Consider the following 16,980-nt stretch of genomic DNA (forward strand, 5'->3'; position numbering starts at 1 on the left):
GTAATTCAAACACTAAAATGGAGCAAAATTAGCATAGGGTGGAATGATTATTCCATTCCATGTATCCCTATCTATTACAGTACAATAACAGAGTGAAATCTGTGACTTTAATGGATGATCTGGGTAGTTTAAGGGAGCTGTGATTGACTGACACATTTACATAGAGGCTGATGAGCAGCATAATGAGTGCATTTATAAAACACAGCTAAGGTCTAACTCTGAGCTGACATTAACTCCCACACCTAGAGGAGGCTTGCAGAGCAGATACCCTGCTGTCTTGGAGAGTTATTCTCTACCTCCTGAAGAAAACAAATTTACTATTTGCCCCTTTCCTAGGTGGGAATTTCAGGAAGTGCGTTTGAATCCACGTGAGAATCTCCAGTTTAAGAGGAATGAATTGAAACAAGCCATATAAGATTCAATGACAAAACAGTGCAAGGCAAGTGTAACAATGGACAGATTCATTCCCCACACCATACCTGTAATTTCCTAGGTAAACTCCATCAGGATTGAGCATGGGAGCAATCTTGAAGACCAGGTGGTCTCTCAGTACTTTTGCAATTGGATGGTGGCTGACGAGGAAATCAATTATACCTGGGAAAAAAATTTAAAAAAGGAATTTGAAGAAAGGGATCTATGACATCAAAGATTTCCAGATACCTACCTGAAATTTCACACATAAAAGATCAGAATGATGATCCCTCCTGGTTCCTGGCACTGCTTCAGCTTCCAGCAGAACAAGCCACTTGCACTCACGTAGCACCTGCCACCTGCTTAAAACTCCAAGAACTTTAAGGAGAAATCCCTTAATCTGTCCTCATAATGCAAGTCCCTCATGGCTGCATTGCCAGACACTGTCGAGTTTCCACAGAGGGAGAAGTTAATGCTCATCAGCTGAGCCACAGTAACAAAACCTTTCTGCTCCTAAGAGGAGAAATGAAGACACCCCTCACAGCCAGCCTGCGTAGGGCTCACACTACAGCTCACCTTGTGAGTGGGAATTTGTTGAGTTGAGCCATCTCAAGTTCATTTCAGCATACACCCAGACCTACCTGTGACATGTGAACACAGATTTCAGATCATCTGCATGTATAAAGAGGTATAAAATACCTCACAAAAAATGGAAGGGCTGCCTAATATGTGCACTGGGCACAGGAATACTGTGCCAGTGGTGGACTGGAATTTATAAGGTATATTCCTCACTTCTTTTACACTCATAAAAACCAGGAGTAACTGCACCTCATCAGCTCCTTTAATGTGGAGCCCAGACAAGCGAAGGGGAAGCAGATCCTAAATGCCCTTCCTTTGGGCACATCACAGCACCAGAGCCTGCAGGAGCTCCTGCCTCTTGTCCCCATGCTCGGGGAGCCACTGAGCATTGCCTGAGCCCAGGGCTGCTGCTGGGGCAGGAGACAGGAATCTGGCAGCTCAATTCACTGCTCATCCCTCCACTGAGCTGGTCCTGACAGAAATAGCTTCCAGGGAATTAATGTTGAGATAAATTGAGTTCCTGTGTAATCTCAGGACACCCACAGATAGGTCATGACAATTTGCTATTTATTGTAAGGTCCATCCTGTGAAGCAGGAACCATTTACTGAATTTCCCCAGAATAAATCAATCACTACGGTCTAGTAACAGGATAAAATTAAGCAGAGAAAAATTAAGGCTGCTCATCAGTAAAATTTCAGTAATGGTGAGCTCTATTAGAGTGTGGAATTGTCTCTCCAGGGTAAGAGTGGAATCCTATCATCAGAAACATTTAACACTGGACAGGGTAAAGCCTTAGGGAATAGCTACAACAAGCAACAATTCAGGATAGAAGGGATGGCCTGGACTAACTAGCTGACTTCAGACCTGATTTTTTGTGATTCAACCAAAGTATTTTAAAAAAGCCTCTAAACCCCAAGTTTGTGCTAGGTTAAATGCACTTGTTTACAACTTGGCTGAAACATGCATTAATGATGAGACCAAAATCTCACATTCTGCACGACTCCTTCATTTAGCTAATTTCTTAAGGCCCACTTTGTATTTCAAATAGCAGAAAGTCTGAGCCTTGGCTGCTGTTGGAATGAATTATAATTTTCTGAGGCACATGGAGAAAAATGAGGCTTCTGAAATGTCTGAGATGATCAAGGTGTAGTTGACTCTAAACATCAGCAATTTTTTCATGTCTCAGTGACTAATCCTGCAGAGGAGAGAGGAACTTTCTGTAACCAGGTCTTCCACCTGAGAAGAAACTAAACCTGAATTTCTGAGGCAAATTAGCATATACATAATTATATTGCTCAGGAAATGTTCCTGCAATTACCTCCTCTAGATGAAGGAAACCGAACATCGATCTGCTTTTTGGCTGGTGTTGTGACTTTTGTTCATTATCCAACAGCAAGAACACGGAGGAATGACAGGGACACAGTTGGATCCTGAACAACCAGATTTCCTAACTGTATGCAAACACGAAAAGCTTAGCTATGTTAAACTGCTGCTCTGACTGTTTCCTGGCAGTGTCTGAAACATAATCCACAGTACTCACACCTGGAGGGCTCAAAATCACTTAAAGGGAAACAACTCCTCACTTGGCCCGTGGTTTCTCAAGACTCTGTGCCGGTTTTAGTTTAGAAGAGCTTGCATCTTGACTCAACTAGACTCAAACATCATATCAGTTTGTGTTTTCTAAAACACTTGGAGGAGTTAACTGCTCAGAAATCAGTGTGTCCAGAACAAGTTTTATCCTAATTTGGATAAGACCTTCCAGGCTGAAACAAAACCAGCACAAATAGTGCATGGTGTGGATCATTGCCTCCCCAAAGGCCTTGGCAGCGCACCAGGCAGGAACATGCCACAGCTCCCCAGGCAGCAGGGAGCACTGTCAACACCCCAGGGGTGACAGGACTGCTTTCTCTCAGGAGGACACACAAGAGCCCCAGCTCTCAGGGCTGTGCTGTGGCTGTCGCTGTGCCAGTGAAGAGCCTTGTCCAGGTTCTGCTCATTTTGCCCCTGTTACCGACGCAGCCTCGCTCACAGAGCTTGGCAGGAGCATCTTGGCAACTGGAAGCTGCAGTTTTCAGCTTCAGCAGGCAATTGCTATTCCCTGAGAAAGAGCATGCAATGGTGTGGAAGGCTGCACATAAACATGCAGTGGGTGAGGCTCTGCTGTGCCTGATTCACTCCTGCAGCTGACTGAAGGAGCCTGGGCACCCAGGGCGAGGTGCCAGACGTGACCAGCGTTTCCCCAGTCTACTCCGGCTAACTTACCCATCAAAAGGAGATTTACTTGATTTTCTTACTTAGCAGGCAGTCAGTTAAGCCTGAAGAAGCCTTACCCCATTGTGAAAACACCAAGGAAGAGTTAAAAATAACTCTCAGAATTCTAACCTGGAAGTAGAGGCAGTTCTAAGGAGCGTGGGAAAAGCATGAGACAAAAGCCTGCATTTACATATGCAAACCTCACCCTAAAATTATTGTAAGTATCCAAATAATCTATACAGCTAGGAAATAGCTTTGTCTTTCAGAGGAACTCAATAGTTTTGGACTGCCTGAAATAGTCTGGATCAATAATGTTTAAAATAAAAAGACAGATATCATACTATTAAAAAAAATACCTTTGCAGAGAACTTGGTCCTCCTGTTAATAAATCAATACAAACTAAATTTTACAGCTTCTGTAATCAGCAAGAGACATATCAGTGTATCTCATTAGGCCGGGGTTAAGAATTTGGCAGCGACCAAAGCCCATTTAATATCATTTACTTCAAGGCAGACATGGCAATACAACAGATGCCCTAATTTATTTGTTGATCTTTGTATTAAAATAACAGTTTGCTGGTAAACAGGAAGGGTAATGATGCCAGTCACCCTTGTTAGTGGCTAATAATTGCTTAAATTGTCCACTAATTGACCTGTGCTACTGTTGAAGCACTGGATCGTGTTGCAGGGCATGAAGTAAACAAGGCCACTGTAATGTTACTTTAGAGAATGACTTCTGGAAATAGAACTACTTATTGCCATAAATTTTCTTTTCACAGATGAGCAGATTAATTGGTCTGCCAATTAGTCTGCTATTAAAGAAAAAAAAAGGGCTGCCCACAGATTGGTTGGATCTTCGAACTGTAGCCCCAGTTTGGGTCAAAGGAAATAATCCAATCTGAATCAGTCACATCAGCTATGAAAAATAAGACAAGCATTATTTAAAAACACAAACCTCTGTGGCTGGAGATCAAGGAAAATAGCCAAATAACAAAGTATTAACTCTTCAAGAGACTTCAAAATGAAATAGAGAATGTGATGGAATGGGCCTACTGAGACACATTACAGTGTGGAAAAGTTCTCCAATTAGAAGAAGGAAAACAATATGGATTATTTTCCTCTCAAGCTTTCTGGAAAGCAATTAAAATCTTTATATTCCAAATAATAATGTGCAATTATAGATGCTGCCTGGAACCAGAACAGCTCAGAAATCAGCATTCAGCCATGACACAAGAAGAGGCTTATTCATAGTCGACTAAAAATCCACCAAAGTCTTCAAGGAGCTTTTCATAGTTGCAAGTGAAAGGGAAGAAAGGATTGAAAACTAGGAAAAGGGAAAACAATCCTCACAACTGCAAGTATTAGAGACACAGCCACATTGACTTAAAAATGTCAGACTGTTAAAAAAACTGATTTCTTGGTAAACCCAGTTTCACTGAAACTGCACTAAATCTGGACCAAACCCCTTCTACTCTGAGTCATTTCCTTATCATTTATTTTTTCTCAAGGCTCAATGAGCTTTTTCAAATTTCTCTTGCCTTTTGCAGCTCAGCACCTCTCATCTGCTCCAATGTTAGGTGCTGTGGCATATTTCTGCCCAGCCCAATCCAGCTCAAATTATCTGCTGGTTCTTCTCAAGCAAGTTAATCATTCACTCTTCCATAACATGTCATTTCCACTGTTCTGTCAAGACATTTCCTCAACCAGCCTCCTTAAACTCTGTTTAAACTTCCTGCTGGCTCTAACATGACCTCTCCATTTGCTTCTTCCAAAGAAAAGCCAGCCTTATCCCCTGCTTTTTCAATTACTCCATCCTTTCACCCTCAGTCTGACAATATATTTAATTGTGCAACTATATAATACATTTGCCCTGCTCCTATTAGTGAAAATCTAATCAGCACAGATCCTAATGCAATATGGCAACTGCTAATGCAAACATACCCTGCACTGTATCTAGTACATGCCAAGAAAGAAGTGATTTATGTTTTCAGACCCATCTCCTAATGCTGAGTAGCTGCTGGTATCCTCCATCAGCTCAGCACAGCCTGCAGGTTAAAGAGAATGTGACAATTGGGCTCCAACAGCCATAGGATCTATTCACTGGAAAATAAAATGTAGAGTCCCAAATGCTCATGCTCACATGAAACTATTGAAATGTACTGTTAAAGGAGACTAAATCCAATGTGAATGACATTATAGTTATGTTTCAGTGGAGAGTAAGAAAACAAAAATATGGGGTTGGGCTTTTTGGAGAGGTTTATTTTAATGTGATAGTGAAGAAAAAAAAAAAAAAAAGCAGGTGTCCATGGCTAAGTTTCAATAGTTGCAATATTCTATCTCCAAAAAAACAAGTACAATACACAGAATAAATGACAGCAAGCCATCACTGTGCCACCATTTGCCTGAGAAGTGTTTCTTCTTCAGCAACAGGACACTCGTCTGTTCAGCCTTTGCCCTGTCTCATGGGACTGCAGGAAAAAAAAAAAAGTCACCCAAAACAGCAAAACAAGACATAAAAAAGACAGATGGACCCTCTTCTCCATCCCAGCATGGTGGGAAAGGTGTCAGAGCCCCATGGAAGCCTGCCCAGCACAGGTCACAGCAATGCTGTGCCAGAGTGGGCTCCAGAGAACACACATCTGCTCCTTCAGTGCAGCCCCCAGCCGAGCCCAACAGGCTGAAATGGTCTGAAGTGCTTCAGAATTCAGCACAACAGCAAGAACAAATATAAAAGCATGTGAAGGGTGATAAACGAGCAGAGCTGACTCATAGTGAGGTTACTGACAGGATCTAACATCATGCTGTCACCAAAATTATTCCTACAAAAGATCATCTCAGAGGGGTCCATATGCACAGGATCATCACAGATGCTGACTCTGCCCCTTCTTACAGTTCTGCTCCTCCTCCTAATGTGGAAAAACAGATTGAGAAACTCCAGTGTGTTCTGTTTGCAGTATTTCACACTCTTTTAGAAAAAAGTTTCTTGGGCAGGGGAAGGGGTGAAGAAGGGTGATGTTAACATCAGTCCAGAAAGAATCTGTAGATCTTGAATGCTTTATTAGTAAGTTGCTTTATTTTTCCAAAAGGTCCCTTTGGAATCCATGGCAAAGCCAAGGTTTATTTCATCAAAATTATACTGGTGAAAGAAGCAGTGCAAAACTAAAACCAGGCACCTGCTTATACAGTGTTAGATGAAGGAAAATTTGATGTCTGAATTATGTCACCAGTTTCCAAACGCCCAGGTGTTTATCTGCATGCATATGCCTCTCTCTCAGAAGGTTCTGCAGTGCAGAATGGGAAGCTCCAGAGTAGAGTCTGTTTTCCATGAGCCCCATCCTCAGCACATCCTGGTGCAAGGCAATCCAGGGCAGGAGTGCTGGCTCTCAGAGGGAGGACAAAACCTGAGTGAGCATCCATCAAACCCCACTTTTCAGGTCAGGCTCTTCTCCTGCTTCCTCTGCTGATGTCCAGACTTCATTTACACTCCCCCCAGGAAAGGCTCAGAGGGGACCTGCACAGGCCTGAGGGTGACACATGATGAAAAACAATCAGGTTTTATTTTGAAAATGCAGAGAAGTGAACGATTTTCCCCAGTGGTTCCTGTGGACAGGAAGGTCTCAAGGGAAACAACAACTAAAAAATTGCCAGTGACAAAACACATCAGAGCCAACTGAGGCAGCTGAGACCACTCTAGGAAGGACATCCCTGGTTACATTATTTCTAAAGGGAACAGAAAGGCAGGTTAATCCTCTTGGAGTATCAAACCTTTTGATCACACAGCAGTTTGTCCCCAGCTAGACAGGTAAATATTTCAGTGCTAAGTACAGTCTTGTTGCATGAGTTGGGTTGGTTAGAAGCACCCCAAAAGTAGTCTATAGGTCCCCATGATAATTTCAGCTGTTTTTTTAAACCTGAAACCATTTTTACACTGCTATTGTAAGAAAAAAAAAAACACCAAAAACCAGCCTAAAAACCAAACCAACAGTTAGTACCTGGTGAACTGTGCCCAGAGCCCCACTTCACTTATTTTTAAAGAAGTTCTAATCAACCTGAGACAGAAAAGTTGCACACCTAAGGATCCAGCTGCAATAAGCAGATTGATTAGAAACACATCAAGCCACATTACAGCATGTTTGTTCTTTTATTTACTGTTTAGTCTCTCATCTATTCTCTGCTGTAACTCTTGGTCTCTTCAAAACACAGGATTAAAAGCAAAGGAAATCTCAAATAATGGGATAAAATGAATGTGCAGGAAATGAATGGGTGAATTAGATTACAGCAGATGAAACACTGAGGTCTCAAATGCAAAATGCAGGGAGTTTATTTAATTTGTTACTCTTTTAAAATGAAAATATGCTCACTGACTTGAATTAGTAATTCTCCTGTTTTAAGATATGTTAGGCCATTACAGCTAGGCCTTTTTCCAGAGCAGTGAAATAAATGGAAAACAGCCAGTCTCCCAGGGAACACAATCCTCACTGCATTTTGCCAGCCTAGTGCAAGAGTGCTAATGTCAGCTCCAGAGAAAACCATGCTTCTGCTGGAGGGGCTGCATGCAAAGGAATTGAGAATGACTGGCAACAAATACTTCAAATGGCAGAGAAAGGCGCTGTGGATTTTCCCCAGTTTTAATGTGCATGGTAAGCACAGGCAGTAATTGATTTAAAGAAGATTTAAAAAACCCATCACTCCTGACCATTCCCTCCCTCCCTCCTCCAGTTAGCCCAGGGTTTCACAAATAATTAATCTGGAATTTGGTGTGGCTGGAACGAAAATCCACATGGAGCAGTGGGAACAGCAGTCAGGAACCTCGCAGCTGGGCTCTGTCAGCGTGAGAGAGAAACTTCTCTGTCATTTTCTGACCTGAGTCAGGGCATCCCAGCCAACACCTCCACCCCTCCAGGCTTCCCAGGTATCTTCTTTTGGGTGTAATGCTCTGACTGAGGGGGCTGAAGGCTCTGGTGGAGGGCCACAAGTGTGTGACAGCCCTCTCTGAACAGCTCAGCAATCACAGGGTGTGGGGACAGTGAGTGCCTGCTGTGCTGCTGCAGCACAGCTCTGTGATGAAATGACTCTGACCACTCTGGTACCCAAACATTTCAACTGCTTCCCAGAATTATACAGTAATAAAAATCCTGCACACACCCTTGTAAGGATACAGGAGACATTTCTGCCATCACAGCCTCAAATGGCATTTGACATCTGTTAAGACTGCAACTTCAATGTAGATTTGGGAAAATTGTGCAATAGTAAAACATTCTGGGACTCCTGGGTAAGAAAATGGACCATATGATACCACGAGGCAGATATTTTTTCCCATTTTAATGTGCCTGCTGATTGGACAGAACTGACTTGGATGGAAACCTTTAAATTTATTATGAATATTCCACATAGAGGAGGTACATTTACACCACAGCCTTTCATGTCCACCATCCTACTATTTTTGAGAGACTTCTACATTTAGACCATGCAAACAAGGCCTCAGAACACCAAAGAGTTCCAGACCCTGACACTCCAGATGCATTTCAAACAGGGAGAATACACAGGGAAATGGATGTGACTGGAATAGTCAGTCACAAATCAGCAGTCCAGAAGTACAATCAGTTCTGTGTAGAAAGTTGCTAAGTGATGAGTGTTTGGGATTTCCTATGTATTTTTATGAGCTGTTGCTCTTTCCTCATAAAAAGATTCACATCTGCTTTGAAGGATGGGCGGCTGCTGGTGCTTGGCTGGAGCACAGCATCCCAATTCAGTGCTGAAAAGATATAGATATACATTGCCAGTAAAACATAATTAAAGTTGGCATTCCCAGTGACTGGGATGTGGGACCAGGAGCCAGAATGCCTGATCTTAGTCTCTAGCACTGCTGATTTTTGGCAAGTTGCTCCCAGAGTCTGCTGTCTTAGTGTGTTCAACTTGAGATAGCAATGGCCAGATTTGCAGGGCAGCAAAACTGGCATCGCTGGGGCCAAAACCAGCAGATGGATTTTCCAAACAAACTCATGAAAGCTCATTGGAGCCGACTGGAGCTGGAAACATGGCAAGTGGCCACAAAATTCTAGGTGTTGAGTAAAATTCTGAAACTTTTCTGCTCTTACTCAGCTGTCACCAGTGAGATCTGTGCCACTGACAGTCCATCCCCACTCTTCCCTAAAGATAAGCACATTCTGAAAATCAGCCCTCAGTAGAGGTCAAGATGGAAAAACTTTTGGTGACAGAGACAGCCAGCATTGCTGGTCAGCTCAGAATTGCTGCCCTGGGACACTCACTTTTGTGGTTTTCTTTTCTTCCAAAGAAGTAAGCACAGAAAGGAGCATACAAAGGGTTCCACAAACCATAGCTGGTTCTCAGAACCTCACAGGATTTCCCAGAGAGGGTAAAATGTGGCCTTTAATTTTGCCTGCTAAAATTGTCAGACAAAAAAAAAAAAAAAAAGAAAAGACAATTAAGCATTTTGTGAGGACAAGTCTAGTTCCTACTTTAAAATTCTCTAGATACTTAATTCTACCTAAAGCCTCATCCTGTCTGCAAAGCCAAAAAAAAAAAAAAAAAAAAATAACATTGCTAAACAGATTAGAGTAGATAATGAGACCACACAGGTGATCTTGTTACAAAAGATGGCCCAGGTCTTATTCATGTAGTCTTGTTCTGATAAAACTCTTCAAACATGCCTTAAGACTTGCTCTGATGCTTTGGCAGTTTAACAGCTGGAAACCCCAAGGAACCAAACAGTTTGACCCTTTCTCTTATTTTTTGGATGTGGCAACTTATGGCCTCAGGACTCATTTGGATGCCATTGAACTGGATTGTGCATCTTTTCAGACTTCAGGAAAATGCACAGAACAAAGAAAAATCCCACTAGATTCCAGCTTGGGTGTTTGTGGCAGCTGCTTGAACACTTGATCAGAGCAGCAGTAGGATGTTGGTGGCACCATTTCCCTCGTCCCACTGCAGCTCTGGGTGCAGGGGACTCGTGCTCTCTCCAGCAGCACCACGAGCCCAGGTGGAACATCAGGTTAATCCCTCCCATTATTCATATACCTGCCTTTCCTGGTCCTTGCAGCATGGGATACCCACAAGCTTCAAATGAGTAGACTCATTTAGAAGAGCAGAATGAGGCCAGGGCTGGATTTGCCTGGTAAAAAGTGCAAACCTGCTCAGAGGGAAGCAGGCTGTCTCTTGCCCAGTGAGGAGCCCATATCTCAGCCCCTTAACTACTCTAAAGGCTGAAGACTCTTGCTTAACCACAAACTAATCTCCCTGGGCCCAGGGGAAGTTGTGCAGTTCTCCAGTAGAACGGATGCAACAGTTCTGTGGAACCTGTGGAATGGAAAGGACCTGTCAGGCTGACGAAGAGGGGAGCTATTGGCAGGAGCACACAGCTGCTGCTGCAGGATTGCCTGAAGGGTTCCTAAATTCAGTGCACAGCACAGACTGAGTGGGTGGCTTTGCTGGCTGGCTTTCCTTTCTTTAATTTTCTTAATATGCTGTGAGGAGTTTGGAGTTCTCTCTGCATCAAAATGAGCCTACCAATAGCCCCTGGATAACGCCTCTTTTCCTCCTGGGGAAAAACAAAAGGGCTCCTGGAGAAACACTACAAGGATCAGATGATCTTGTTTCATTAATGAATTACTTGGGATTTATCAGAAACATTCTCAGGATGTTACCTCAGAATATGATGTGCTTGGCCATTATTATTCAAAGTCTGTCATTCCCATGAGTGTGAGTCCCCCAGCCAGCTTGAAAAATATTCACTGCATTATGGCCCTCAATTTTTACAGAATTAACTAATGTTAAATACAGCTTGGATTTCAGCCTTAGACTTGAGCAGGAATTTGCAGAAGATTACACCTTCCCTGATGTGCAAGACAAGAGACAACCCAGAACAGAGGCTTGATTGCAAAGAGGGGAAAAATAAATACCAGGGGAGTAAAATCCAGAATGCATGAGCCAGAGTCAAGCAGGCATGTACCCTGGCAGAATTAACTCAGGCATCACTACACTGTTTCCTGCTATCCTTATCAACTCACAAAACACCAGACTTTTCTCCATGGCCCTGAAGGGAAGTTTCAGCTCTCCACCAACAGCTCACACAGCACCAACAAGGAGGTAAAAAAAACCCCCAGAAACAGAAAATCACTTAATTCTCCAGTTTGCTATTTAGAGCTGTAAGGGGCTTGCAGGGGAAATAGAGAAACTGCATCATTATTAGAGTGTTGCTGCTTTACCCAGGACCAGGCTGAGCTCCCCAGAGCCTGGAAGATGACTGCTTTCTTCCCCATCATGACAACTGCAGACGTGGAGGTCAGAAGCCCTTCCAGGGCCAGCAGGAAGACTGAACCACAAGTGTAAATTTTCCAAAGTTGCCTGCACCAGGGAAAATATTCCCAGTAGAGCTATAAAAGTGATAAAAATAAACTTTGATGGACACAAGGAGGACTAAGCAGACTTAGCTCTTCTTGGGAAACTGCTAAAAGTTACAAGGAATAAGCAAAGAGGATGAATTTGTTGAATTGTCTCCCCAGACCCAGAGCACTTCTTATTTATGGCCAGAGTTACCCTTTCATAACCTGGCAGCAGGTGCCTTTCCTTGGGAATCAGGAACCTTTGGGATTTCAGTGTGCTTGGTTCAACAAAGGTGGGCACTGGGAGCAGAGGGCTGGGTGAGTTTTGCCCAGCACCTCCCCTGGGCCTGTCAGAGTGCTGCTCTGCAGGCCCAGGAAACACAAGCAGCAGCCACATCGAGCTCTCACAGCATTAACTGTGCTCCAACAAGAACTGCAGAAGCCTGGAGATGGATAGAGTAGCCCAAGCAAAGAATGTGTTGTAAGCTGAGAAGGCAAAAGGTGGATTTCTCTGGAGGCAGATGAAGAATACATTTACATATGAAAATCTAATGCACAGTGAAAAAGGGAAAGGGCATCACATAAATAACGTGGGGGAAGAAATGAAAAATATGTCTTTTTAAACACAGTCTAAAAAAATGGTTTCCAGCATCTGCAAACACATTGCTGAGCCAAGAAACAGAGGCAACAGGCTTGAGTCAGGCAGGCACACACACAGAGCAGAGGGGCCCTGCAGAACATAACTCATTCACACCTATCCTCTCCAGTTCCCTTCATCTCTAGGGTGATGGGAGAGTGCACTGGGGTATATCTTTAATGTGGCTTCATCTTCAATGACCTGTAGAGGATTTTCTACTGGCCACATCCCAAGTGGGCTCCTCAGCCAGGCAGACTCCTGGTGCCACCCTCTGCGGGATGAACACGCATTGCTGGGAAGGAGCAAGAGCAGGCAGGGTGCCCCCATGGGGGATGTGGTGCCCTAATGTTCTGGATCTCCAGAGGACACAGGTATGGGACTCAGAACAAAACTGGAATATGGGAAAGGAACTCTTTCTTGTGCTTCAGCTCAGAACTTTAATCCTCTCAGCTAAAGAGAAGAGCTGAGGTGTCCCCTCATCAGGGCTGAACCCCAGCTGTTCACTTCTGCTGGAGATGTGGCTTTGCCATCCATATGTGGCACATCCATAGACTCCCCAGATCCAAACAATGGCAGCTTGGCCTGGCAGGAACCTGCACATCCATTTGCCCTCATTTCCCCTGCGGGGACGAAGGAAGAGATCGCTTTGTAAGTCTTGATGCACGAGAACGAACACTAAGCCAGCTGTAATGGCACCTTTTGGCTGCTTCATTGATTTCCACTTTGCTGGGTTTGCAGGTTATACTGCTTCACTTTTATAGGATTTTCCTGTCCTTCCATTCAAATAGACTGAAAAGGTACAAGGCAGTTTCTCCTCCTCCCAGTGAGGCTCCAGTGGCAAAGCAGGGCACTTTGCATGTCTGGTACCTCCAGTAAGGCAGCAGCTCTAAAAGGAAAAACCATCAGACTCCAGAATCAGAGGGAGAGAATCCTGCTAGTGAAGAGCTGTTTTACACTCTTTGTTTTACCTTCTGGGCATGAGAAGGGCAAGAGTGGCATCAGTTTCTCCAGAGAGGCTACGTGTCCCCTGAAGCCAGTGGGAGCTTCCTGCCTGCTCTGGGTTTGCCCCTCAAAGACACTCAAAAGTACCACACGAGCAAAACCAGATCAAAGTAGACCTGTATCCATTTCCCCCTTGACAGATGGTGTCAAGGTAGTAGAGGCTGAGCTGTTCTAGTGTCAAAGGATAGTTAAAACTGAAATGAAACATGGAAATCCATCTGCACAGCAAAGTCTGCAGCTCCACTTTTGACAGGCAAATAAAGCAGGGACTGTATGTAACACCTGAACTGTTTCTGGGGAGAAGGAAAAAAAAAAAAAAAAAGAAAAAAAAAAAAAAAGGAGTGATTTATTAAACAGAAAAACCTAATCCTCAGAGAAGATCTGATGGCCAAGAAAATGCTGGCTGCCTCTGAACTTCCTCCCCTTGACTCACAGATGAAAGTTGTGTATCTGCAAGTCGCCTTCAGTGGTACTGGAGGGGACTTGTTGGATAGCTGCTTGCACTAGGCTCCAGCAGGAAAAAGCTTTTTTCCCTGTGGTTTATTTTTTTGTCTTATAGAAGAATAAAAAAAAATGACCATGTCTCTACATGAAGAAGGAAATTGCAAAAGCTCTGCTCTGCCCGTCGTCAGTGGAGATGGATCTGTTCTTTTATTTACGCTGCATGACATCCAGGCAAGAAAAAGCTCCACAGAAATAAATTAAGGTCACTCTCTGTCAGTGCAGATGTGCTCCTGGCTGTTAAGCAGCAGAATATGGCATAAGCCCCTACCTCCACTCCAGAGAAAATTTTGCTGTGAAAATGAAGATGCATTGCAGATCCTAAAGGTGATGGTAATTAGCACTGGAAAGGGAATAATCAGCAAAATTTCTTCATGTGAGTAGGACCATCACAAGCAACTGACATCTCTCCTTGTGAAGAAGTGAAATTCTCCAGAAGAGTATAAAAGTACATGTTTCCATCTGAGGAGCACGAGGGAGAAAAGTCAGAAAGACATAAATTTCAGGAGACCTCCAAGGATTGAGGGGGTTTGTTGTTGCTGTTTTAGGAAGAAGCAGCTAAAAAACCCCACCATTTCCTAAAGAATTCTGTTTGGAGACAGTCTTATAGCAAAAGCAACTTTGAAACATATTAAACTAAGAAGGCATAAGATGCTCCTGTTCCAGAATAAGGATTGCTGTAGAAATGTTCTATTGCACACCACATTCACAGTCTGCCTCAGATGCAAATGAAATCTCAAGTGCCAGCAAGCCCCAGATAGAAGCTGTCCCCAAGCACTTTGCAATGATGGGTTTAAACTCTGGCAGCACTGTGACCACACCAGCTGATGTCAAGGTGCCATTTCCCTCATATCCTTGGCAATCAGGAACATTGCCAGGAAGAAGAATCAGAGTTGACATGTAACCAGGGGTGAGGACTGTCTAACTTTCTACCTTTAACAGTCAGATTGAATTTTAAATTCTTAAAGGTAAAAACTGTAATAAACAGCCCCATTTACTGCATGAAGGAGCCAGACTTCAGAAGGGAGAGGTGCCACAGAACACGCTGGGCAAACTGAGATCCCAGTGATCTGCTGTGTCTCCAGGGCAGGCCCCCTCCTGCAGGGAATTAGGGGTGCAACTCCTGCTCTGTTCCCTGCTTCTCCCAAGGAATGAGTGACACACACAGCTTTTGAAAGGTGGCACCTGGGCCAAGGCTGGGTCACAGCATTTTTCAGTTCTACTCTTGATCTCTGACAGGTGAAGCAGAGCTTGCTCTGTCGTCATTGTCTGTGTCACACCTGTTCTGTAGTCTCCCAAAGATTTGGCTTATGCTTGTCAATAATAAATAATAAAGCACGCCCATCTTTTTAATGTTTTGCCTACACACTGTACCACTGGCTGAAATAAAGTAAACTTTGATAATTTCAAATGAAATTTCACGTAAGAAGACCTACAGACTTCTCCTTTCCTCCTCTTTTAACTGACCACAGATCTTTGTCTTTCTTTGTTCTTTCCCTTCCCCACCACCTTTTTTCTCCATCAGTGATAAAGTGATGAAAAAGTAGAGAAACAAGAAAAAAGAAAGAGAAAGGGAAAATAGGAGAAAAATACAGGAGTTTGTATGAAATTTATAGTAAAGCACTCTCGGAAAACCTGTGTCATTAGGAAAAAAAAATACAAATCAATTATTTTTCATCTGTCTCCAATTATCTTTTACATTTAGCAGCTGCAAAGACTAAAACCATAACCTCCAAGTCAGAGCACAGGAACCAGGAGTGTGTCACCATTTGCTGAACATGTGATAAGTAATTTGACCCTTGAACTAACACTACAGGGCACATCTGGAAATAGCCACTTTGGGGTGATATCAGTCACTAAGAAACCAAACTTCCTGGTGAGAGAAACTTTTTAGAGAGCTCTTTGCCACTGTTCAAAACTCCCCTAAATTTACCCTTCCTGCCTACAAAGTGTTCAATAGGAGTTTGCCCTGCATTAGGGTCCCAGCAAAACAATTTGCGACTACATTTCTTCTTAGAAATAAATTGAGCTTATCTTATTTATTTAACTCTTAAATTAAGCAGAACTGGTAATGAATGTGCCCCATCACCCTTTCCATCCTCAGAGTGCAGAGGAGCCAGACTGCACTGAAAGAGCAGAGCCATTCTCTGCAGGGCTGTTGTCTGGGGCAGAAGCCTGTTTCCATCCCAAATCCCTTCTTCTTGCCCTCCAAACAAGCTCTGCACCCTTTTCTCTGTAAGCTGGAGAAGTCAGGGTGATGTGGATCTTATAAACATGTACACAGTGCAGCATGTGAGCAATCTGTGCAGGGGCAGAGGGAAAATTTAATCCGAGTGCCCTCGTGTCAAAGCAAAGTTTGCAGCGGCCAAGTCCCAGTCGCTCATGAATGCTGGCTCCTGAGAGCAGAGCAGAAGGAGCAGGAAGGTAAGTGCAGGGCACCTCGTAGACTAAAGGGCTGAAAACAAAATGAAAACCAAAAAAAAAATCAATTCAGCTGAACCCAGGCAGGGCAGGCAAAGAACAAAGGGTCAGAAGACAAAGCTGGAAACAATAGACCAGCAAGATTAATATCAGTTGTGAGGAAGAGCTGGGGCACTGCTGAAGGAGAATGGAAAGGGCTTAAATTATAAAAGCTAGAAGAGATCCCTAATTGTGAATTCTGACCTGCAGCTTGATCAGCACAGCTCTCACACATTGCTGCACTGACTGAAAGGCCTCATCTCAACTTTGATTCCTTGATGGCAATGATGGTCACTTATCAGAGCCCTTTCTTTGCCATTAACAACAGAGCCATGCAAATGAGATCTAAAGACAACCCCAAACTTCCTGTGGTTTTTATATCTTTGTCCTGAGTTTTGCATATTTATTTCCTGCCTTGGCCCAGAGAAGATCTGGTACCTGGGGGTAAAACTCCTCCCCAAAAGTGTAGGACTTACTGCCCATGGCCATGCAGAGCAATAAACACAGAAAATGACCCTGAAAACTGGGCAGACATGGATAAGCACCTTCAGAATCCACCCAGGCTGCAATTTTTAGTGGGAAAAACAGGCCATATTAAGGAAAGCCAAGTGATCATGATGTCCAGGTGAATCAGTATTTTCTCTTTTTCTTATCCTCAGACATCAGCAAAGTGCCACAGTGTGTACAAATATGATGTGCTCTGCCCTAGAGGGAGGTTGGAAGGGCTGGGAGGAAATGCTCTTTAAGCCAATGTTATCCAAAAGCACGAGCAGTCAAGAAACATTGCAAAAC

The 16,980-nt window shown here is 43.5% G+C and overlaps 1 protein-coding gene across 2 annotated transcripts in view; it reads right to left on the reverse strand.

Annotated features, from left to right (window-relative positions):
• LOC111933065 (BEN domain-containing protein 5) overlaps positions 1-16,980 on the reverse strand; it is an 887,514-nt gene that overhangs the window by 187,023 nt on the left and 683,511 nt on the right. For both annotated transcript variants that reach the window (XM_086842548.1, XM_023932447.2), the window contains exon 8: positions 480-594. In XM_086842548.1, coding sequence (XP_086698674.1) covers positions 480-594 — 115 coding nt within the window. The remainder of the gene's footprint in view (positions 1-479; positions 595-16,980) is intronic.

This window comes from Cyanistes caeruleus, chromosome 9 (genome assembly GCF_971803275.1).
Source record: "Cyanistes caeruleus chromosome 9, bCyaCae1.hap1.1, whole genome shotgun sequence".
In the NCBI taxonomy this organism is placed as follows: Eukaryota; Metazoa; Chordata; class Aves; order Passeriformes; family Paridae; genus Cyanistes; species Cyanistes caeruleus.